The sequence below is a fragment of the Bufo bufo genome, chromosome 2, assembly GCF_905171765.1.
Source record: "Bufo bufo chromosome 2, aBufBuf1.1, whole genome shotgun sequence".
In the NCBI taxonomy this organism is placed as follows: domain Eukaryota; kingdom Metazoa; phylum Chordata; class Amphibia; order Anura; family Bufonidae; genus Bufo; species Bufo bufo.
The window spans coordinates 256,699,328-256,725,024 of NC_053390.1; the positions used below are offsets into that span (position 1 = coordinate 256,699,328).

The window sequence follows — 25,697 nt, forward strand, 5'->3', positions numbered from 1 at the left end:
ACATAGGCACGCGTTATGACCTGACTTTGTGAGCCGTCAGGTCACAGAACACAGCAGGACCCATAAGAAGCGATGGAGTGGTGAGTCCTGGATATGCAGCGCCATCCAGAGCAAGCGAGGTAAGTAATTTATTTATTTATTTATTTTTGAAACGTCTGATGGGGGCTGGAGGGTCCGGTCTAAGGCTAGGGGGGGTCTAATCTGAGGCTGATACTGTCTGGGGGGCTGATAGGGGCTGTGGAGTCCCATCTAAGGCTGGGGGGTCCGATATGAGTCTGATTGTGAGCTGATCTGAAACTAATGGAGGCTGGAGGGTCTGATGGGGAGCTGATCTGAAGCTAATGGAGGCTGGAGGGTCTGATGGGGAGCTGATCTGAGGCTAATGGAGTCTGGGGGGGTCTGATCTGAGGCCAATGGAAGCTGGGGGGTCTGATTTGAGGTTGAGAGGTCTGACTGAGGCTGTTGGAGCTTGGAGTCTGATGAAGAATGAGGGACTGCTCTGATGGAAAATTATTTTTTTCTTATGTTCCTCCTCAAAATGTTAGGTGCGTCTTGTAGTCCGAATTTTTATTTATTTAAGAAAATTAGAAAATGCAAATACAGTAGTCTGACCTCTCAATAAAGATGGTGGGTCACAAATAGAAATGTTGAGAGGCCACTTGAATAACATATACAGTACATTATATCTTGTTCAACAAGGTATGACCAGTCTACATATATCAGTATAAATATCAGATAGACAAATGTAAACAAGATGGTATTTCTTATCTTACAGAGCATGAGAGATCTTCACATAACCACATACATGCCGAAAGGCAAATATACTATGGATATTATAGAGGGGAACATACTGGGACAGTAGGAAAGGTGGGGGAGACAGATGAAGAAAATTAAAACCGTCGAAGAAATAAAAAAAAGGGGGGGGTTACTATAAGGCCAGCAAGGCCCGATATTCCAGGGTGTCCTGGAACACAAACCACGGGGTCCAAGAAGTAATGAAGGCCTCGTGGGTGTTTCTTAAGAGAGCTGTCAGTTCCTCCATTATCATGCGCATGCAAAACGCATTGCACTCGCGCTGAAAAAATGAACGCAACGATTTTCCCTGAACGCACCCGCATCCTATCCGACCCTCACCCACGACACCCGTGTGAAAGAGGCCTTAGAGTTCTGGCAGCATTATGTCAGTGTTATCCAATACATTCCAGAACTCTAAGGCCCCTTTCACACGGGCAAGTATTCCGCGCGGATGCGATGCGTGAGGTGAACGCATTGCACCCGCACTGAATACCGACCCATTCATTTCTATGGGGCTGTGCACATGAGCGGTGATTTTCACGCATCACTTGTGCGTTGTGTGAAAATCGCAGCATGCTCTATATTCAGCGTTTTTCACGCAACGCAGGCCCCATAGAAGTGAATGGGGTTGCGTGAAAATCGCAAGCAAGTGCGAATGCGGTGCGATTTTCACGCACGATTGCTAGGAGACCATCGGGATGGAGACCCGATCATTATTATTTTCCCTTATAACATGGTTATAAGGGAAAATAATAGCATTCTGAATACAGAATGCATAGTACAATAGCGCTGGAGGGGTTAAAAAAAAATAAAAAATATTTAACTCACCTTAGTCCACTTGAGCCCAACCCCGATCCCAAGCCCGAACTTCTGTGAAGAAGTTCGGGTTTGGGTACCAAACATGCGCGATTTTTCTCACGCGAGTGCAAAACGCATTACAATGTTTTGCACTCGCGCGGAAAAATCGCGCGTGTTCCCGCAACGCCCGTCTGAAAGAGGCCTAAGGGTTACATTGCATCATAAATCAATATAATGCTATGCAACTCCGACATTGCTGGAAATTCAGGACTGAAGCTGTGCTGCGAGTATGGAGCGTGACACTCACTCGTGTGAAACCAGCATTACTCTTTTATGGTTTGATGGTAAATTGGAGACACATAATTGATGTAGATATAGCTAAATACTGGATTATGAGAGGGAAGTGGTATATTTCACAATTTTTATAAGATGTCAATTTAAAGCCAAAGGAAATATTATTAAGTCAGACGAGTAATAGGAGAGGTATTTAGATATTCACAGTTAAGGCACTGATTAAGGATTTTAAAAATAAGACCTACCTGACTGTTGAGAATCACAATTGTATAAATTTCATTTCTGGGTGGAGAGGTAAACCTAAACTAATATCACTATCATATATTAGATTAAGTGAGTTAATGAATGAAGGTTTAGAGCACACAAGATTAAATGAGAAAATGGATATAGGCCCGATGACTATAGAGCAATGGAATAGGCTTTGTAATAATTCTAAATTCACTCGGAATCCATCATATGGAGTAACCCAACTTTATGGTGCTCCATCGATTTATATTTCACACCTAGATGGTTGCATTCGTTAAATACTAACACACCTAGGGCATGTCCTAGATGGGGAATATTAGAAGCAGATATTACCCATATGTGGTAAAGCTGCTTAAAGATTCATTCATTCATTCATTCTGGGATCATTTAACTGATTATAGGCGGTATTTATATGAATGTACCGGTAAATTCGAAAATTGGATTATGTAATGCATATTAGGAGATACATCGCAAAAGGGATAAAAGCGCAAATGATATATAAATGTTTATTTTAAGCCCGCTTCCTTTTGGCAAGATGATGGATGCATTCTGAGATTCCAACTATTCAGGAATATCTGTTATGGATCTATAGAGAAGTGGAGGTATAATAGACAAAAAAAATTATATTTGTAAGGTATTATGGAAAGCTTGGAAGAATTGTATTAACTCCAAGGTTTTGGTGTAAAGAAAGCAGAAGAGAAAAGGATTAATTATTTTGTTTATTTTTTATTTATTTTTTTAATAACCCTGAACTGACCAGAGGGAATGGGTTCGGTGGGTATGGGTAGAGGTGGAGAAGTAGAGATTTTTTTTTACTTGGGTTTAGTAAGAGGATAAGTGAATTAAAGTAAAATAGAAACTCATTGTAGATTGTATTTTTTATTGTAAATATCTAATTTCTATAAAGAGTAATTTAAAAGAAAAATGAATATATTGTTGTGATTCTGAAAATGTTAGCTTTCAAACAAGACCAGGCCCATATCTCTAGCTGCTACCAATGCCAAGCTATGAGCAGCTAAAGCAGCCCTCCCCTCTTCTTAAAGGGGTTGTCTCACTTCAGCAAATGGCCTTTATCATGTAGAGAAAGTCAATACATAATGTATTGTGATTGCCCATATTACCTCCTTTGGTGTCTCGATTAATTTTTCCATCGCATTATACACTGCTTGTTTTCAGGGGTTACGACTACTCTGCAATCCAGCAGCAGTGGGCGTGCTGGTACTCTATAGGAAAAAGCGTCAACCCCTCTGATATCATTTTTAACAAACAAATGGATCCCACATGAGGTTGCCACGCTAACAATTCAAACAAATGAGAAATAATCATCAGGTGGTCTCTAGGACCTAGCGTGTTTGTGCAGCCTCACCGGCAGTACATTAAAACTAATCTTTATTGTTTTCATTACTAAAAAAACATACAAGTCTAGGGATCAAAAAGGATTAAAACTATCAGGAAACGGTCATGTTCAGGATGTCAGTCTCTGTGGCTAAGGTGTGTTTCACTTCTAACACCTGTGTGAGCCTGTGGATATGGATCCCACACTCAGTGCCAACTTTTCATAATAAAGGATCCCTGCACGGCCTTCCTGCCTAAAACTGAAGCCTGCTTCCCTACATGTTTCGCCGAGCGATTCGGCGTCTTCAGGGGAAAAACTCACAGGAACCTGTGAGTTTTCCCCTGAAGACGCCGAATCGCTCAGCGAAACATGTAGGGAAGCAGGCTTCAGTTTTAGGCAGGAAGGCCGTGCAGGAAACCTTTATTATGAAAAGTTGGCACTGAGTGTGGGATCCATATCCACAGGCTCACACAGGTGTTAGAAGTGAAACACACCTTAGCCACAGAGACTGACATCCTGAACATGACCGTTTCCTGATAGTTTTAATCCTTTTTGATCCCTAGACTTGTATGTTTTTTTAGTAATGAAAACAATAAAGATTAGTTTTAATGTACTGCCGGTGAGGCTGCACAAACACGCTAGGTCCTAGAGACCACCTGATGATTATAACCCCTCTGATAGGCGCTTTTTCCTGGGCTCCTCTTCAGCGCCTGGAGCTTATGCATCGGGCCTGAGCGTCAGAACAGAGGGTACAGCAGTGCATACAACTGTTCTGCTGTTGCCAGCATTAGCAACATGTGTGCAATGCTGCTTAAAGAATCTGTCACCTAGTTTTACCCTATAGAGCTGCGGACATGCAGGGATAGATTTCCGCTAGCATGTCCTCAATATACCTGTCCCATAGGGCTGTGTGGTTTTATTTCGTATTTGCTGGGCTCCTTCACAGGGGCCGTGGCTGGGCTCCTTCACAGGGGGCGTGATCAACTGTAATGGCCAATATGTATTAAAACGTGTCTGCACGTTGACCAGATGATTGCTTGTACAACTTCTGTTCAACCATCAACCAACTGTGTATTGCCACCTTAAGGCCTCTTTCACACGAGCGTGACGGATTGGCTCCGGATACGTTCAGTGAAACTCGCACCATTTTGCAAGCAAGTTCAGTCAGTTTTGTCTGCAATTGTGTTCAGTTTTTTCTGCGCAAGTGGAATGCGTTCTGATGCTTTTACAAAAAACATCTTGCAACCATCAGTGAACCATCAGTGAAAAATCCATTGCATCCTCACTTGTTTGCGAATGCAATGCGTTTTTCACTGAAGCCCCATTCACTTGTATGGGGCCAGGGCTGCGTGAAAAACACAGAATATAGAACATGCTGCGTTTTTCACGCACGCAGAACTGATGCGTGAAAAAAAGCTCATGTACACAGACCCATTGAAATAAATGGGTCAGGATTCAGTGCGGGTGCTAGGCGTTCACATCACGCATGGCACCTGCGCGGAAAACTCGCTCGTGTGAAAGGGGCCTAAGGGACAATCCAAAGCACTGGAGACTTCCATGATAGCTTTAGAATTTTATTCGTCATCATTTGAAAAATGCCATTTGTGGCTGAACCATTGCTGTTTTTTTTTAACAATGACGCAAATAAAACACTTACATTTGATTGGAAGTCTTTGGAGCTTTGAACTGTTCTTTATTGTTAGGTCAATAAGTGCATTATCAAAAATAAGGAAGATGATAACATACATGTAGAAAAAAAAAGGTTTAGGGTTTCTTTGGGATTGGCTATCAATATCTGATTAGTGAGGGTCTGACTCCCAGCACTGCCACTGATCAGCTATTTGAAGACGCTGCAATGTTGTGGCCTCATCACAGCGTACCAAGCACAGCGCCATATATATTGTATAGTGGTTGTGCTAGGTATTGCAGCCCCTGCCCCTTTATCACTTGAATGGAACTGAGCTGTTCCTAGGCTATGTAACCGATGAACATGACGTCCCCAGCCTAGGAAGAAGCCACAGCGCTCACCAAAGCGCCATGGCCTCTTCAATCTGCTGATTGGCGGGGATTCTGGGAGTCAGACCCCCACTGAAATTGATGACCTACCCTGAGGATAGGTCAACAATATTTTACTTCTGGAAAACAACTTTAGGGTATCTGCACACATTGCATTTTACATGCATTTTTTTCATGCAGAAAAACTGCAGCATATTACATGTCAAATCTCATGTACACTTTGCATATTTTTTACGTGTGGAAATTGACCTGTTGTACGGATTTTTAAATCTGCAGTATGTCAGTTGCTTATGTGATTCCACACCTTATGTATAGTGGTTTTCCCCTAGAACCAAAACCACGATAAAGATTGCAGGTTTATGTGTGATTTTTTTATTTTTTTATTTTATTTATTAAAATTTTATTTTTAATGCAGACTTTCTGCATACAAATCTGAACCGTGTGCATTTAGCCTTCGGGTACCTGCACGCAAAGTTGTACAGTACCAGCAAAGTGTATGAGATTGAACAAATCTCATGTACACTTTGTGGATGTGAATTTAAAAATTGTTTGTCTTTTTAGCTGCTGATTTCACCCTTTTATAAGGAAAGGTTAGATCTGCTGCAAAACCGCCTCAAAACTGCACCAATAACAGCTGCTAGAAATTGTGTTTTTTGGTGCCATGTAGATACAGAAACGCACAAAAATCCACACACAAATGAGGATCTTATGTACTTTGACCTGCACAGGAACAGATATCTCATAAAAGCGCTCTTGTGTCACTCTAATCATTACGTCATTTCAAGCCGCATTCTTTGAGAAGAAAGAAATGTATTTGAAGATTATGCACATGAATGTAACAATATCAAATCACAATGTATATAACTATATTCAGAATGTTACATTGGTATAACACAAAGCATATAGCAGCTGGGCTGACTATGCTGCATTGTAATGTGAAGTAGGTTAAAAGCTGTTTTATGAAAAATGTACCGGTAATATAACAGTTGTAAATTGACATTTACATAACCTCACTGAAAGTTACATTGACGTGACTGATTAGTAACTATACACAGAGCTGGAAAGGGCTGCACAAATATCTACTCACTAAGGCCTCATGCACACGACCGTTGCGTGCATCCGTGTCCGTTGTTCAGTTTTCCGTGATTTTCTGCGGACCCATTGACTTTCACAGACCTGTCACTTACCAGTAGGAGGAGCGCCCAGCTGGCCACAGACAGCGAAGGTAAGTATAATGCTTCTAAAATTGCTAAGTAACCATGGCAGCCAGGACTGCAGTAGCGTCCTGGTTGCCATGGTTACCAATCGGAGCCCCAGCGATTAAACTGGGACTCCGATCGGAACTCTCCGCTGCCACCAATGATGGGGGGGGGATTTTAATTAGGAGGGGGGGCCGCACTGGCCACCAATGAATATAATACTGGGGGGGCCGCACTGGCCACCAATGAATGTAATACAGGGGAGGGAGGGAGGGAGGGTGGGCCGCACTGGCCACCAATGAATGTAATACAGGGGAGGGAGGGAGGACGGGGGCCGCACTGGCCACCAATGAATTTAAAACTGGGGAAGGAGGGGGGTCTGCCCCCTCCTGCCTGTCAGCACCTGATCTCTTACAGGGGGCTATGATACGCACAATTAACCCCTCAGGTGTGGCAACTGAGGGGTTAATTGTGTGGATCACAGCCCCCTGTAAGAGATCGGGTGCTGCCAGGCAGCAGAGGGCAGTCATGTACACAGTTCTTAGTATATTCTAACTTGAAGCGTCCCCATCACTATGGGAACGCCTCTGTGTTAGAATATACTGTCGGATCTGAGTTTTCACGATATAACTCAAATCCGATGGTATATTTTAACATAGAGGCGTTCCCATGGTGATGGGGACGCTTCAAGTTAAAATATACTATCGGATTTGAGAAAACTCCGATCCGATGGTATAATAGGGACTCCTGACTTTACATTGAAATTCAATGGGGGACGGATCCGTTTGCAATTGCACCATATTGTGTCAACGTCAAACAGATCTGTCCCCATTGACTTGCATTGTAAGTCAGGACGGATCCGTTTGGCTCCGCACGGCGTGGCGGACACCAAAACGACTTTTTCCTTCATGTCTGTGGATCCTCCAAAAATCAAGGAAGACCCACGGAAGAAAAAACGGACACGGATCACGGACCTACGGAACCCATTTTTGCGGACCGCAAAAAAAAAACGGTCGTGTGCATGAGGCCTAAGGACAACTTTAGGCTTCATGCACACAGCCATATTATTGAACCCATAGCCTAGTATGGGCCAATATTGAATCTCCATGTGTCTGTGAGCATTCCTCTCAGAGAAACTTGCCTGCCTTTTGCCATATGCGTTTTCCCTTATTATAATGCGCCTATAAAAAAGAATTTCTAGGTACATTATAGCAATATATGTAAGAAATTGGAGAGACTAGGACACCACCAGAAAAAGTATTTAAGGTGAAGACCATGCCAGGTGCCGAGAATTGTGTAGTGGAATTAAGACACTGAGTCAGATTTAGGCTACATGCACACAACCGTATGTGTTTTGGGGTCCACAAAAAAAAAAGGATGACGTCCATATGTCATCCGTTTAGTTTTTTTGCGGATCCATTGTAACAATGCCTATTCTTGGACAACAATAGGACGTGTTCTATTTTTTGTGGGGCTACAGAACGGACATACTGGTGCGGACAGCCTGCAGCATGTGCCATATGACATATTTAGTAATTTTGTACCTCACTCATCATGTGGGCATGGTTTATCAGGAACAGGGCATATCTTGGCAGAATAGGTCATGGCTTAAAAGTAATCTGTCAGCAGTTTTGACCATGATAAACTACTGTCAATACTAGGTAGGGGCTGGGGAGAGCAGAAAAAAAACCATACTTTTTGTGGAGTTTTTATTATCAGGAGTAGCGTGAATATGAACTTTTATTCTGGCAGATTCTGCTAGTTCAGTGAAGGCGGAGCTTCATTGTAAACTGCTTTCTGAATGTAGTTGCATAATATCCCTTCCCCAAATGACAGTAGTAGTGGTCTTCAGTAGTGATGAGCGGCAGGGGCAATATTCGAATTTGTGATATTTGGCAAATATTCGAGAATTCGTTATCTCCAGTCATTATTTTCTTGATTGCGGAAATCAGCAATTGAAAAATTTGCGATAAAAATTCGCATTACGAAAATTCGCAATCAACACTACTCCTAAAGTCAAAGCTATTGCAGCCTTCTGATTGGCCCACGAGCTAGAAGCAGGGAGGGATCATGTGTACTGATTTAAAAAAAATATACGAATATATATCACTATATTCGAAATATTCGTGAATTCTTGAAGTGTCGATATTCGCGATAAAAATTAGCAATTTGAATATTCGTGATCAACACTAGTCTTTAGGATGGATGCTTCATATTCACACTACTCCTGATGATTAAAGCTTCAAAAAAGGTTTGTTTGTACTACTCTCCCCAGCCCCTACCTAATGCAGTTTAGTATTATTAAAACTGCTGACAGATTCCCTTTAAGATGCAAAACTGCCAAAAGCAACTAATATGTGGTATAAACTTAGGGCACCTTTAGGCTTTCTAGTCTATCATCCAGCACTGTGCACATTTTTCAATCTGTTCAGTCTACAGTCACACAATCTACATCTTAGACAGTATTAGTAAATCATCCCCATAATGTCTGTTTTGCTAATAAGTTATAAAAGTTGCTTCTTCTTTTCTGTGCAGATATCTGAAGTGCAGAAATCTAAGATACCTAGAAAAGAAATCAATAAATGTATAGGTACTAAGAAGAAATATTTGCAGATCAAATTTAATGTGTACATTACAGACTGAAAATAATATTAATAAGTAGATGAACGAATATACAGAGCACTAGGTGCTTATAAAGAATTCACAGCAATGTTTGTGCACAGGATATTATATAGCCGAATAACGGTATAAAAATAAACCGCTAGCTGTTTTCATTGCACTTAGAATATATGAATTGTTGCAAATTAAATTAACTAAATGTGAAATATTTGCTACATACCTGCGTGCGTACAGTTAAACACTGAGTCTGCAAGCTGCATGAAACTGTCTCCTAATATGTCCTGAAGTCCATAGTGCCCAGTTGGGAGAAGACAAGCTGTTGAATCCTTGAATAGCAGATCACCCTCTCCATACTTTTGCACTGATTGGAAAAGCCGAAAAGTGGAGTCTTTGCTTGGTCCCAAATATTCCTAAGAATGAGATGTTAGATAAAAGACAGAAGCAACATTTAATGTAAACCCCAATTGTGAGCATATGGAAGCTACATTACTTAAAGTGGTTGTCTAGGATCAGAACACATGGCTGACTTCTTCCAAAAACAGCACTACACGGTTGTGTGTGGTATTGCAGCTCAGCCCCAATTCACTTCAATGGAGCTAAGCAGTAATACCAGACACAAACGATGGACAGATGTGGGGCTGTTTCTGGAAGAAAGCAGCCATGTTTTTTCTCATCCTGGTTAAAGCCTTTAAAATATTTTTGTAAAACATTGAGTGTGACAGAACTGCAATGGGACTGATTTCCCTGACACGCCCATAAATCTGTTGTTTAGCTCAATGGAACATCAAGTACAGTGGGAGAGATTTAGTAAATCTGCGACAAAAAAACGTTTTTTACTTCTATCACATTGTGCCAAAATTGGTCTAAGTAAGCCATCCAAGAGGTGGCATGAAGTTAGACAAAAGTGTGGACTTGTTGAGCTATATGGATGTTTGAACTGACTGCTCCGCACTGCTACTGTACAAAAAGTGACTATACCCCAGCATATGCCACAATTTTTGCTCTCCTAACAGCACTCCTGATACCTAACATGCCGGGACATGCAAGACATACCTAACATGCAATACAAAGATGGAGCCAACTCACAAGCTAGCTCCCTCCCTTCAGAGCTGCTACCTAGTGTCGGATGGATTGAATGGGACTCGCCTCCTCCTCCACTAAGGCACCACTTTGGATCCTTTCCCTGCTTAAAGGGAGTCTGTCACCACATTTGAGCCTATTAGACAGATCCAATAGCGTTATATGTGCCACCCAGAAGTTTAAAACGGTACCTTTGTTGTATATACCGGAGTCTTGTTTCAGCCAAAAATGAACTTTGTAGGTTCTGTAAATGCGCCCTCTCAAGTGCCCAGGGCGGCGTCTCAATCTTCCGAGCCCAAGACCCGACCTCCCCAACGGCTCATAACCCCGCCCTCCGTGTGCCTCTGCCCGCCCGTTTACGCTCCTCCTCTCTCCTGCGGCGCAGTGGAAAAGGAGAGAGGAGGAGCGTAAACGGGCGGGCAGAGGCACACGGAGGGCGGGGTTAGGAGCCGTTGGGGAGGTCCGGTCTTGGGCTCGGAAGATTGAGACGCCGCCCTGGGCACTTGAGAGGGCGCATTTATAGAACCTACAAAGTTCATTTTTGGCTGAAACAAGACTCCGGTATATGCAACAAAGGTACCGTTTTAAACTTCTGGGTGGCACATATAACGCTATTGGATCTGTCTAATAGGCTCAAATGTGGTGACAGACTCCCTTTAACTCCGGCCTCACTGTCCTCAGACTCGGCAATAAGTGTCGCACCATAGACTGTTGACAATATGGGGAACGCGCATGGTGGTGAGCATGAGCGGACTGGGAACTTAAAGTGGCCCCATGTTGTAGGTGGGTCCAAATTGACAGAAGGTGGGGCAATACAAATAGGAAAGCACTAACACATGTAGGTAGATGCATAAGTGCCTGATGCTCCTATATTAATTAATGCTAAAAACATCAGATCTTTATATACCTGGTTAGTGGCCATAAGGAGGGCTTTCCCTGTAGGGTATATGGCCAGTCTGCCCCTGGTGGTGAACAACATTCTCTCTCCAGCTCCCCTTTTTCTAGAGGCCCAGTTAAATAGAGGCCTACACTGGCTGATTACACAGAAGACTCAGAGGGTGCGAGAGACATTGCCACACCACATATTTATAGTGGGTCTGTAGTCTATTTGATGATAGTCCTGTGGCAGAGACTGCGATCACCAAATAAAATGTTACAAACTCTACGCCAGGCATGCTCAACCTGCGGCCCTCCAACTGTTGCAACACCACAACTCCCATAATTCCCGGACAGCCTACAGAAGGGCATGGTTGGGAGTTGTAGTGTTACAACAGCTGGAGGGCCGCAGGTTGAGTACTCCTGCTGTACGTCATTTCTTGCAAATGAGTGTGGCGCATGTCATTAATCCTGTAACATCTGCTGTTCATGAAGTGGACGCAAGAGTTCATCATGTTGAGAATAAAATAGGCGAGTTTGCCTCATCACACAATTAATTAGTAGATTCATTTTCCCTTTCATTTCTGAAATAAAAGGGTGTCCTGGGACTTTTAACCCACACTGCATATTGTTTCTCCAGACTGTTACCAGTATGGAAAATCTCTCAGTTCTACTGTTTGAAAACTTAATAAAAATCTAATGGGGGAAAAAAAAGACAAGAATGTCTAACATGTCTGTCATACATTGTAAACACTAGCATACACAGATTTCATAGGGGCCCATAGAAAAACAGTATGGGCCCCCAATGCCCCACCTAGTTTACTAATAGGCTTCCATCAATTACCCCCAGGCAATGCGGAAAGCAAAGCACAACACTCCCAATTTATTAAGCAGAAGTACTCCAAAAACGTAAGAAAGTCACCCTTCGCCTCACCCACTTTATCCAACTTCAGAAAAAATGGAACAAGGGTTTAATAAATATTTAATGTATTTATAATAGGGATCTGCAGTTATTGGACCTCCTATTGTATAATCTCAGTGGTCTCAACTAGATATATACGGGACTGAGAATGCCTTTGTGTATTTAAATTAATATTTAACTTTTATTTGTGTCTTCTAAAATATATGAGACAGTAGAGTGTAGTAGAATCCTGCACTATAAAAGGGAGGGAGCACACAGGGTCTATAGTTGCAGATAATACCTAGTTAGTTACCTAGTATGTTGGGGGAATATTGGGGAGGAGCCTACTAATGAGGACAGTATCTCACCCTAAGTGCTCACCCTACTTGGCCTAGTCTACTGAGTGTAAATACCTCAGTGGCTGTAGTCGGGGCACTCGTCCTTAGAAGGACGACCCCCAGCCTCAGGAACCTCGGGCCTGTGCTATGAAGCCCTATGCTCTTACCTCCCTAGTAGATATCTACTAGGGAGGTAAGAGCATAGGGCTTCATAGCACAGGCCCGAGGTTCCTGAGGCTGGGGGTCGTCATTCTAAGGACGAGTGCCCCGACTACAGCCACTGAGGTATTTACACTCAGTAGACTAGGCCAAGTAGGGTGAGCACTTAGGGTGAGATACTGTCCTCATTAGTAGGCTCCTCCCCAATATTCCCCCAACATACTAGGTAACTAACTAGGTCTAATCTGCAACTATAAACCCTGTGTGCTCCCTCCCTTTTATAGTGCAGGATTCTACTACAATCTACTGTCTCATATATTTTAGAAGACACAAATAAAAGTTAAATATTAATTTAAATACACAAAGGCATTCTCAGTCCCGTATATATCAAGGGTTTAATAAATATGGCACTCATTCTAAACACCATATTTCTCAATGTATTTATACTAGACAAGTGGCATAATAAATACATTGATAAATCACTGATTCCCTTCTATTACAAAACTGTCTCCGTGCAGCCACCATTAGGCAGAGCTTAGAGCATAGGATTTTATGCAGATGCAATTGACTGAAATGGAAGATGTAAGAATCTGTTGGCACTAAGCTCCCTCTCGTGGTGGCTGAATGAAAATGCAGTGTTTTCATATCAGGAAGTGGAGAAGGAGTTCAGAGCTGAGACCTGTAGTAGTCATTTGGTCTGCCTCCATTGCAGGTACGCCACTGATTGTAAGCTATTGTAATAAATTTGGAAAATCAAACTTCTAACCTCTCTCAATTTAAGATTGTAATAATTAATCTGCTACACTGCTTCAATGATAGGGTGGGGATGAGCATCTAGCACACACCTCCGCAGCCACATCAATAAGATTGGATATTTAGAAGATCATGCCAGCAGATTCCTTTAAAAGTAACATGATCTATCTGCACAAATCTCCTGTTGGTGGCTATCTTTAGTAAATTGGCCTTATTCATCCATTTCTTCACCTTGAACTATCATACTTACCTGGGATTTCATTAAGAACTCATAAATCTTAGCTGTGATTATAGGACGTGTCATCACTATACTTGGTGGGATCACTCCCAGGTTACAGTGCTTCCATTCTGTTAGTGGAACTCTTTCACCATTTGGACACAAGAGCTGAAAGTCTGAGGGGGTAAGACCATGAATCCAACCAGAACGCTCAAGATCTGTGAAAAAATATTTAGTACATATGACATCTAACAAATAGTCATACTTTGTATCCAAAATTAGACGGTAATATCTCTCAAACACACAATACTCATATTTCTTTACTTCTGCTTCAAATTCAGATTAAAAGTTTGTAAGATCTCTATACCTAATACTACACATTGCGTATGGAGTTTAATGTGACCATGACTTGGTAAAAGGGCTCAAGCACAATTCCCTCATCCATGAGGGGACTTCAACTACCCAGATATAGACTGGGAAACTGAAACCTGTGCATTTCATAAAGGAAACAGGTTCTTGGCAATAACCAAAGACAATTACCTTTCCCAACTGGTTCAGGACCCGACTAGAGGCCACACTGGACTTAGTATTAACCAATAGACCTGACAGAACAACAGATGTGCAGGTTGGGGGACACCTGGGAAATAGTGACCATAAAGTAATAACCTTCCAATTGTCATTCAAAAGAGTGTTTCTTCAGGAAGGAACAAAAATACCAAACATACAAAAAAGCTAAATTTAGCCAACTAAGAGAGGCCATAGGCCTAACTAACTGGGACAAAGTCCTCAAAAATAAGAATACAGCCACAAAATGGGATAATTTTAAAACCATCCTAAAATCTAATTGTGACACTTACATACCTTATGGGAATAAAAGGTTAAGGAACAAGAAAAAAAACAATAAGGATAAATAGAATTGTAAAGAAAGCAATAAATGACAAAAAGAAAGCATTTAAATCACTAAAACAGGAAAAAAATAGAATATGTAAAAGACAAATACTGTAAAAGCAGCAAAACTAGAGACCAAGAGATTAATTGCCAAAGAGAGTAAAACTAACCCTAAAATGTTCTTCAATTATATAGATGGTAAAAAGTATAAATCTGAAGGTGTCTGCCTTTTACGGAGTAATGAGGGGGGAGTTGCAAAGAGTGATGAAGAGAAAGCAAAGCTATTCAATATTTTTTCTCTCCACTGTATTCACTGAAGAAAATAAACTGTCAGATGAAATGCAGAATGTAAAAGTAAATTCCCCATTAAAATTGCCCTGTCTGACCCAGGAAGAAAAACAGCGGCGTCTTAAAAAGGTTAAAATAGACAAATCGCCGGACCAGATGGCATACACCCCTGTGTCCTAAGAGAATTAAGTAATGTCATAGCCAGACACTTGTTTCTGATATTTAAGGACTCTATAATGACAGGGAGTGTTCCACAGGATTGGCGCATAGAAAATGTGGTGCCAATATTCAAAAAGGGTCAAAACAGAGCCCGGAAACTATAGGCCAGTAAGTTTAACACCTGTTGCGGGTAAACTGTTTGAAGGATTTCTAAGAGATGCTGTCTTGGAGTACCTCAATGAAAATAAGCAAATAATGCCATATAAGCATGGCTTCATGAGGAATCGGTCATGTCAAACTAATTTAATCAGTTTCTATGAGGAGGTACCGTATTTTTCGCTTTATAAGATGCACTCCCCCCCCCCCCCCCCAAAAAAAAAGTGGGGGGGAAATGGCAGTGTGTCTTACAAAGCGATGGTGTCATTTTTACATGGCTGACACTGATGTATCTCGGGCTGGTATGCTGCACAGTGCGGCCAGTGATGCATCAGTTACAGTTATGTAGGGTGCGAGGAGGGGCTGGAGGCTGGCAACTTGCGGCATGTCCTGATGCAGTCATTGTATTACACCAGGCCCCGGGCACAGCAGTCTCTTGTATGTAAAGTCTATTTCTTTCATGCTGAAGCAATCGCTCTCCTTTGATAAACTAGCCTAATCGCCTGAAACAGTACTCACTCTATGAATGCAGCGGTCCGGCTGGCGCGTGATGTCACTCAGTCAGTCACGCTCCTCCCACTTCATTAATGAAGCAGGAGAGCGACTGACGTCACGCGCCGGCCGGACTGCTGCATTCAGGCAGACTAGATGGGCCAAATGGTTCTTATCTGCCGACACATTCTATGTTTCTATGATTCATAGAGTGAGTACTGTTTCAGGCGATTAGGCTAGTTTATCAAAGGAGAGCGATTGCTTCAGCATTAAAGAAATAGACTTTACATACAAAGAGACTGCTGTGTGCGGGGCCTCGTGTAATACAGTGACTGCACCGGGCCCCGCCGCGAGTTGCCCCTCCTCCCACCCGCATAACTGTAACTGCTGTGTGCAGAGTGTAATGGGACACATATTAATAAAGTAATGCTGTGAAACATAGAGCCATGAGGGGGACCAGCATAAGATGCTATATGTGTGTGTCATCCACACATATAGCATCTTATGCTGGTCCCCCTCATGGCCATATGTGTCACAGCACACATCCCCCATAACAGTGCGTCAGCCACAGATCCCCCATAACAGTGCGTCAGCCACAGATCCCCCATAACAGTGCGTCAGCCACAGGTCCCGCATAATAGTGCGTCACCCACAGATCCCCATAACAGTGCGTCAGCCACAGATCCTCCATAACATTGTCATCCACAGATCCCCCATAACAGTGCGTAATCCACTGGTCCCCCATAACAATGTCATCCCCAGACCACCATTAGTTCAAAATCCACCAAAAGCACACCTTTTGGTTCAAAATATATTTTTTCTTATTTTCCTCCTCAAAAACCTTGGTGCGTCTTATAATCAGGTGCATCTTATAAAGCAAAAAATACGGTAAGTTCTAGACTTGACTGTGGCGAATCAATGGATGTCGTATATCTGGACTTCTCCAAAGCATTTCACACTGTACCACATAAAAGGTTAGTGGGGTATCACTAGTGGGGTACCACAGGGGTCAGTATTGGGCCCTATTCTCTTTAATATATTTATTAATGATCTTGTAGAAGGCTTGCACAGTAAAATATCAATGTTTACAGATGACATTAAACTGTGTAAAGTAATTAACACCGAAGAGGACAGTATACTACTACAGAGGGATCTGGATAGATTGGAGGCTTGGACAGAGAAATGGCAGATGAGGTTTAACACTGACAAATGTAAGGTTATGCACATGGTAAGGAATAATGCAAGTCACCAGTACATACTAAATGGTAAAGCACTAGGAAACACTGACATGGAAAATGACCTAAGAATTTTGGTGAACTGCAAACTAAGCTGTAGAAACCAGTGTCAGGCAGCTGCTGCCAAGGCCAATAAGATAATGAATTGCATCAAAAGGGGCATAGATGCCCGTGATGAGAACATAGTCCTGCCACTTTACAAATCATTAGTCAGACCACACATGGTGTACTGTGTACAGTTCTGGGCTCCTGTGAATAAGGCAGACATAGCAGAATTGGAGATGGTTCAGAGGAGGGCAACTAAAGTAATGACTGGAATGGGTGGACAACAGTACCCTGAAAGATTATCAAAATTAGGGTTATTCACTTTAGAAAAAAGACGACTGAGGGGAGATCTAATAACTATGTATAATTATATCAGGGGTCAGTACAGAGATCTCTCCCATCATCTATTTATCCCCAGGACTGTGACTGTGACGAGGAGACATTCTCTGCATCTGGAGGAAAGAAGGTTTCTACACAAACATAGAAGAGGATTCTTTACGGTAAGAGCAGTGAGACTATGGAACTCTCTGCCTGAGGAGGTGGTTATGGTGAGTTCACTAAAAGAGTTCAAGAGGGGCCTGGATGTATTTCTGGAGTGTAATAATATTACAGGCTATAGCTACTAGAGATCGGTCATTGATCCAGGGAGTTATTCTGATTGCCTGATTGGAGTCGGGAAGGAATTTCTTCCCCTAAAGTGAGGAAAATTGGCTTCTACCTCACAGTTTTTTTTGCCTTCCTCTGGATCAACTTGCAGGATAACAGGCTGAACTGGATGGACAGAAGTCTTTTTTAAGTCTTATGAACTATGTTACTATGTTACTATGATATTAGTTCTAAAAATGAATCATGACGGCCACCCAAAAATGCATAAAAACTTGTATTCTACGGGGAAGATCTTCTCAAATAAGATAGCTGATATGCACTGTATATGGTGGAACTGATCATCTGTCACATTAAGTCTGGTCAGGATAAAAAAGTGCTCTGTTGAAAAGATATCACTGTATATTTATTCAGGTTCACAAAAAACTATCTCTGATTATTTTTGTAACTTGTTCAGGGCTGGAGGTAAGTTCCTAATAGATTCTATTTCTTACATGCTATGTTTTCTTGCAGTGAGTGATGCTCCAAAAATGCAACATCTCCATAACTGCGTCCATCTGGATCCCCAACCAAACACCTAAAATAAATAAAGTATCATTTAAATTCAAGTTCAGCTTTGACAGTATATGTAGAGAGTGTAGGGAGTATTTCACTGTGATAATTGTTTACTGTGGATGTATGATTCTTGGCTGATGTCCACTACATGCAAAAGAAATATACAGTAACTGTAAACAGGAAGGACAGGAGAGGTTTCTGTTGTGTGAAGCAATGATGGAGATCCTGTCGAGTTTTACAGTAGTACCAATGCTAGTGGGTTCTGATTGTTTACTACTACCAAAGAACATAAGGGAGAATTACTAAGCAAAAGGCATAAGAAATCTATCAGAAATTTAGCAAAAAAAAAGGTTGCATAAATGGTAAATTTATTGATATGTTCAAAAAATTTTGTAGAAAAAGGGGTAAAATAGTGTAAGGATCAAGCAATTAAGTGATTTTTTTTGCCAGCACCATTTTGGTAAATTTGCTGCACCTGTGACTTTTTTGCCACCTTATGAACTGATGTATTTTACGACATTGTTCATACATCATCCCCAGTGTTCTTTAATAGGTTTATTGTTATGTTGTCTGAACACAGGTGTCTAGCTTAAGAATGAATTTGCCTATTTTCACATATATATTTTATATATCTTAAGAAAATGAAATCCATCACATATGTCACTTAGATAATCCAGTTGTCAAGGAAAGATATCAAAAAAAAACCTTTGGCAACAAAGGTAAAGTGATTATAATTGAATTGGTGAGTAAAGTAAAGGAGTAACGTTTGTGCTTAGACATTCCTCTTCTCTCTCTCTCTATCCTGACTCACCTTAGGGCGCCCATGTTGCCATAATAACGCTCATCGTGATTGGCTGCACATCTCCCATTGACTTTCCCATCCTCTTCCCATCCCACACACACCTTGCATAAACCACGTTCTCCTCCAGGCATGCACCCCTTCCAGAAATAGCTTTCATAAGCTAAAAAAAGAAAAAAGAACAAATAACAGAAATACTGCAGTGTGCAGCTGAAGAAAAAAAAAAAAAAAAAGTAATTAAATAATTGACAAATTAAATAATTTATAAAATTAACTAATTTGCTAAAGTGTTAGGGGTACCTAAAAAGGACCTGTCATCGCAAAATGCAGTTGCAATCTGCAGGCACCATGTTATAGAGCAGGAGTAGCTGAGCAGAGTGATATATAGTTTTGTGAGAAAAGATTCAGTAAAACTTGTAACTTATACATTTATATCTCTGCTTTTTCTAACTTAAGACCCACCCTGTGAACAGAACAGCTCTCAGTACACAGGGGAGGTGTTCAAAACTATACATCAATCTGCTCAGCTCCTTCTGCTCTATAACATGCTGCCTGCAGATTGCATTACATTTTGTGGTGACAGGTCCTCTGTTGATGTCTTTCAATGGAGCTACGAGAAGCATAACAGGAACTAGTCCCAAGGATCCACAGTCAAACAGTTCACAGAAGAAATTTCTCAACGGCTACAAACATTGAGAATACGTATATCAAAGTACCCACAAGACATCATTTACCACCTTTTTACAACGGGCAAGTGTCATGTGATGCAAGGAATGGGTCAGACTTTTGGATGTTCTGCACTGTGATGCAGATTTGAAATGTCCTAAAATTTGCAGAACTAAAGACACAAACTGCAATTTATCAGAGAGCAAAGTATGCATTAAGAAGTCTGAATATCAAAAAATCCTTGTATCCTACTATACATATCTGTTGTAAAAACTGTTGTGAAGCCCTGCTGATGAGACTTCGATATATTTATGCCCCATGTTTGTAGCCTCAGAGAAGTTTCTTCTGTGTTGTGTTTGCAATATGTTCAAATAGGACAGAAACATTTTAAATTTGCCGCCACTGATTTGTTTGGCAAGTCCAAAGCGCTTTAAAGTATCAATCAGGTGGATAAGATCTGAAGAAATCTCATCCACACCGTCAGGGGCGTAGCTATAGGGGAAGCAGCTGCTCAGAAGGGGCCCACCTAAGATCAGGACTAAAAGACTTTATTGTAAGCGTTCCCTCAACAGTATAAGGGGTCATGCACATGAACGTATTTTATTTCCAGGTCCGGTAAGTTTTTTTGGCGGACAGTATGCGGAGCCATTCATTTCCATGGGTCCGCAAAAAAAACGGAAGTTATTCCGTGTGCATTCTGTTTCCGTATTTCCGTTACGCAAAAAAATAGAACATGTCCTATTATTGTCCATATTACGTACAAGGCTAGTACTGTTCTATTAGGAGCCTGCAAAATACGGAATGCACACGGATATCACCCGTATTTGGGGACCACAAAATACATACAGTCGTGTGCATGAGCCCTTATACAATGACATTATATGCAGCGACACTGTAGGAAAACGGACAGAGCAGCTGCTGGGCCTGGTCTGAGAGAACAATCTTGACTAGCCACAGGAGTGAAGGTTGCACGGTTGGGGGGGGGGGGCGTTGAAAAATTTGCTGTGGAGCCCAGTCAGTTCTAGTTACGCCACTGCACACAGTGCAGTATAAAATTGCCCTCTTGGTAGGTTTTCTGCAGTGGATTTCACCCCTTTCAATGAAGAAGGTGAAATTTGCAGCAGATCTGCAGCCAAACTCGTAGATTTTGCTGTAAATTCTGTGCAAATTTTGCCTAAGGTAAGCAACAAAATCTGTTTTGGTTTTTACAGAGAGCTTTACTGCTTGTGTGGACGTACCTTATCTTACTTTGCATTGTATCATATTTGACTTTCACTTGTTATGCTGACACGTACAAGATAAAGCATCAGTACTGGCTTAGGGCAGTAGATGTTATGGCGTCACATCCTATCTCAGAGTGATGACTAACCTCCGGCACTCCAGCTGTGGTGAAACTACAACTCCCAGCATGCTCCATTCATTTCTGAAGAGTTCTGAGAACAGCCAACCAAGTGTACATCTTGGGAGTTGTAGTCTTACCACAGCTGGAGTGCCGGAGGTTAGCCATCACAGTCCTATCCTATGTTGAAGAGTAGTCCTCATCTTAGAGTGACATTTTTCTCCTGCTCATCTGATGTCGGAAGATTTTATTGCCGGGGATTTGGGACCTTGTATTTCCATCTACAGCCAGCAATCACAATAAAGTCCTATTCCTTTGAATAGGTCAGAATATCCCTCGGCTGAGAGCTAAAAGGATAGATGGATTTAAAGGCTTAGATATGTTACTTATTTAGTCAGTTCCAGTACCTGAATTAATGTCACAATTCCATGTTTCATTCACAGGTGCCCGAACAGTGTATCTGGAGAGCAGGAGCCACCCTGCGGGACTGTACATGTTTCCATGGCAGGAGCGACGCCCGCTCAGATCAGGAAGAGTCACGGCTTTCATGTTTTTTTTTGTAACAGCCAATGCATAAAGCGAAGGAAACCCTAGAAAGAGATTTACCATGTAAGGTACCATGTTTGAAAGTCAATTATATCAAATATAAGCTTCCCTGCCTGTTAGAACATATTGTTACAAAATCTAAAGCCAGGTTAAATGATTTCTAGTGAAAAGACTGATATAAAAAACTTTTGATGTCATAGCGATATATCAAAGGTTTTGATCAGTCGTGATCTGAGTGCTGAGACTCCCATCGATCTCTAGAACAAGGCTGGAGAAGAGCTCACACAAGCTTCTATTGAGCCAGTCAAAACGCAGCAATATTAGGCTTCATGCACACAACCTAAAAAAATTTCCGCGTACAGTTTGCGTTTTTCTCCAGATTGGATGCTGACCCTTTCATTTCAATGGGGCCACAAAAAATGTGGACAGCACACTGTGTGTCATCTGCATCCATATGTCCACATGTCTGTCCCACAAAAAAATAGAACATGTCCCATTGTTGTCCGTTTTGAAGACATGTAGTGCATTTTCATAAGTGTACAGTATTATCTGATGATATTATAGTAAAAATGAATGCTCATTGCCTTTAAGAATGAAATCAGCTTGAACCAAAGTTCTGTTATGTGGCTGAAGAGGCCAAGATGAGTTCATGGCAAGTTCAGTTTATACAAGAGTTATAATGAATATAAAGAACATTGTATTTTAAAAGTTATTGCTAAGAGATATGGGTTTATCTATAGGGAGTTCTCAAGACATGTCTGTCTAAAGGGAACAATGTTTGTTTCATGGCTAAGCCATGACAAGATAAGAATTTATATCCTTAAGACACATCTGGTGTGTGATGTCTATTCATACATTCATAAGTATTATATATATTTATGTGTAATAAATTCATGTATAATATGCAATATTGATATATATTATGACCAAATATTAAGGTATACTTTATGCCGTGTGTATCTCACTGAGTGAATATAGTCTCAGGAGGTATAGAAAGCACTAAGGTTTTCTGCTGTTGGAAGTTTCTCAGAAAAGCTAATGTTATTCCAGGCGTCGTTACTCAATAGTTTGGACAGTTAGATATACAAACCCACAGTGCGAGTGTAAGGCCCATTGTATTTCTTATATGACCATAAATAAGATGGTATGGGAACCATCAAATGGGTTCCACTAAGTCTGGGAAAGATTACTTCAGAATGTCAGAGAGGTATCCCTCCTCTTTGATATACATTGAGAAAGGTTAAAGGGTACATAATAAAATAAATCCACATTATATAAGTTTTCACTTAAAAGTCTGATGTTACAACAGTGCCATCTGGAGGCAGATGGTCAATATTATATTATTTTACCATTTGTTTTATATCATGTCAAGGGTTAATATGACATCATTGTGTTATTAGCATATGAATACACCCACCTTACCCGATTGGAAATCCCTAATCCAGAAGGGGATGATTCTTAGATAAGGTGGGGAATAATTACTCGTGTGCAGAGCATCAGGGGTCAGAGAGACCAAAAAGAAAAACTCACAAAGGAAACTGACCACAAGAAAGATATACCAAAAGAAACTTGGATTATTTTTTGACTACTAAGAAGGTTCTTGAGAACTGGTCCCATCTGAAACTCTGTCTACCTTTGACCCGGTAAGGTATACTGTGCTTATTGCTCGTGATATTAATAAGATATTTCTCTCGGTATATAGCCAAAAGTCCCCACTGTGGGACTATATAGTGTTAAGCGCCTCCATAATGCTGATTATTCTCTTAGCAAAGATGCATATTGCTAATGGAAGATCTGACATTATTTGAAAGAGGACTAAACCCTTGGGAAGTTATATTCCGTAGTCTGATTGCCGAGCTGGATATTTTGTCATATTAATATCATATATTTTTGATTGGTCCTAGAGAAACAGAGTCAAGGGATAACATTTATTTTTCCTGTATTAATCCGTGTTTTGTTATAGCCTGTTTGATAAACAGAAGATCCTAAGTTTCTCCTGGTATATAAATTATTGGTCTGCTTGTTAAAAGTATAGCATTGGTGTTGTCATAAGTAACTTTAAGTTGTACTGTGCTGGTGAGATAGTGCTGGGCTAGCACCACAGTGTTGCATATTTTGGGTATTATTTTACAGCTTCATTATTTGTCTTTGCAATTGTATTGATTTTATATTCTTGGTTTGTATTGTGTATAATAAATTACATTTATATTTTTGCATAGACAATTGTCCCTTTGTTTCACTACTTGCACAAATCAAATTAAGATACTCGATAAAATAACTTAGAGGCTATTATGTCTGCCTGAAGGATCATATAATTTTATATATATTTTTTTGATCCTCTCTTTTATATGGAGATTCTTTTTATATTGAAGATATTCGACAGACAAGAATAGGCAATTTGACAATGGGCCCGAGGTAATTGCAGGATGCGTACGGCTGGTATCCATATTTTGCTGATCAGCAGTTTGTGGACGGCAAAAGATATATGGTGGTTGCATGAAGCCTTAAAGAGGTTGTCCACCAGGACAAAAATTATTTTAGTGCCCAGGAAACTAAAATTAAGAGAAATTACTAATATACAGTATATTGTGAAGCAAAACTGTGCGGTTTTCCTGTCATGAGTGCTAGTCCTGCCCTACTTCTAGTTTAGTTCTAATACAGACAGCAAGCCCCCACCCCCATGTTGGGACATGACTCTAGTGACGTGCCTTAAGGGGGCGTGCTCTGTGGCTCAGTGTAAGAGCTGAGCCAGATCCCATTCTCCATTATGGCTGATGCAGAGTTATTATAAAATTGAATGTTGTTAGTGTGAATAGCTCACTGCCTTCTCAGTGTGGAATAGGTGCTCTAGTCTACACTGATCACCCTTTCAGAAGGAACAAATTGACAAAATGAGTAAAATAAGACTGGCACTCAAATATATGTGTACCATATGGAACAATAACAGTTTATTGGATATGTAATCCGTAAGAATAGTCTCAATAAAAAAAAAAAAATACAAATAAAATAGTATAAAACACTACAAGACTCTAAATGGATCCAAAAGATAAGTAACACAGAGGCTTCAGTGATTCATGCCTATGGCGATAGTTACAAACATAATACTGGATACCAGTAATAGTAGGCCTAAAAAGGGGGGCTATGAGGGAGAGTTTAGATCACGATGAATCTCTTTTATATCGCATATAAAGTCCCTTGATTGGCTGTAGAGAAAGGAAAATCCAAATAGTGTGATGGAAAGATCCCCCTCTAGATTCTGGGGTTGCCGTTTTCACAAAGATGAAATAGTGATATGTTCCTAAGAGTAAGTCCAAGTATTCAACTTGAAAGATGGTTAGTCCAGAAATGCCCAGTTAGGACTATGTTGATCGAGTAATGCAGAAATTAGACTCTGCAATAACTCACCGGCGTCCTCGCTTGCCGCTAGCTATCACATGGTCTGGGTCAAGAGTCGCGAGAAGAGACTTTCAGCTGCCATCTCCAAATTGAAGATGGACAATCCTGGAGATATAGGACTTCGGAGCGCTCAGATTTAGTTTGGTAAGTCCGTACAAAGATGTAACTCGATGTTTCCAATAGATGAAAATATGCAGGGGTAAATCACGCCAGACACGTTTCGGGGACTGCTTTCCCCTTCCTCAGTGGCTCTACCCCCATTAATTCATCATATCCTTTTATATTCCCTCCAGTAATCATCAAAAGCAGGACTGGAGCAATTGTCCATATATATTTCTACAAATGTGTATATACCCTTCGTTTTAGGTGTCCAACATCAAATAGAGAGGTTTCCATTAAGGGAATATTCCTTGCTCCAGTCCTGCTTTTGATGATTACTGGAGGGAATATAAAAGGATATGATGAATTAATGGGGGTAGAGCCACTGAGGAAGGGGAAAGCAGTCCCCGAAACGCGTCTGGCGTGATTTACCCCTGCATATTTTCATCAATAAACAAATTTATTACTTGTGGTTTTTGGTGTGGGTTTGATGCGGTTTTGCTGCAGATCTCACCCTTCCAAAAGGTGAAATCCGTACCGAAAGTTGCACAAACAATTGACATGCTGTAGATTTCTAAATCCGCACAGCGAGTCATTTTTCGCACAGAAGAAAGAAGTGTACAGGAGATTCTTCTAATTCCATACACTTTTTTTTATATATATACAGGGAGTGCAGAATTATTAGGCAAGTTGTATTTTTGAGGATTAATTTTATTATTGAACAACAACCATGTTCTCAATGAACCCAAAAAACTCATTAATATCAAAGCTGAATATTTTTGGAAGTAGTTTTTAGTTTGTTTT

The 25,697-nt window shown here is 41.0% G+C and overlaps 1 protein-coding gene across 2 annotated transcripts in view; it reads right to left on the reverse strand.

The window, feature by feature from the left end:
- Window positions 1–8,794: 8,794 nt before the first annotated feature.
- LOC120988767 (serotransferrin-A-like) overlaps window positions 8,795–25,697 on the reverse strand; it is a 136,692-nt gene continuing 119,789 nt past the window's right edge. For both annotated transcript variants that reach the window (XM_040416459.1, XM_040416458.1), the window contains exons 12-17: window positions 21,260–21,442; window positions 18,860–19,010; window positions 17,988–18,070; window positions 13,661–13,845; window positions 9,524–9,713; window positions 8,795–9,247 (exon numbers count right to left, since the gene is read on the reverse strand). In XM_040416459.1, coding sequence (XP_040272393.1) covers window positions 9,189–9,247; window positions 9,524–9,713; window positions 13,661–13,845; window positions 17,988–18,070; window positions 18,860–19,010; window positions 21,260–21,442 — 851 coding nt within the window. In that variant the 3' untranslated portion in view covers window positions 8,795–9,188. The remainder of the gene's footprint in view (window positions 9,248–9,523; window positions 9,714–13,660; window positions 13,846–17,987; window positions 18,071–18,859; window positions 19,011–21,259; window positions 21,443–25,697) is intronic.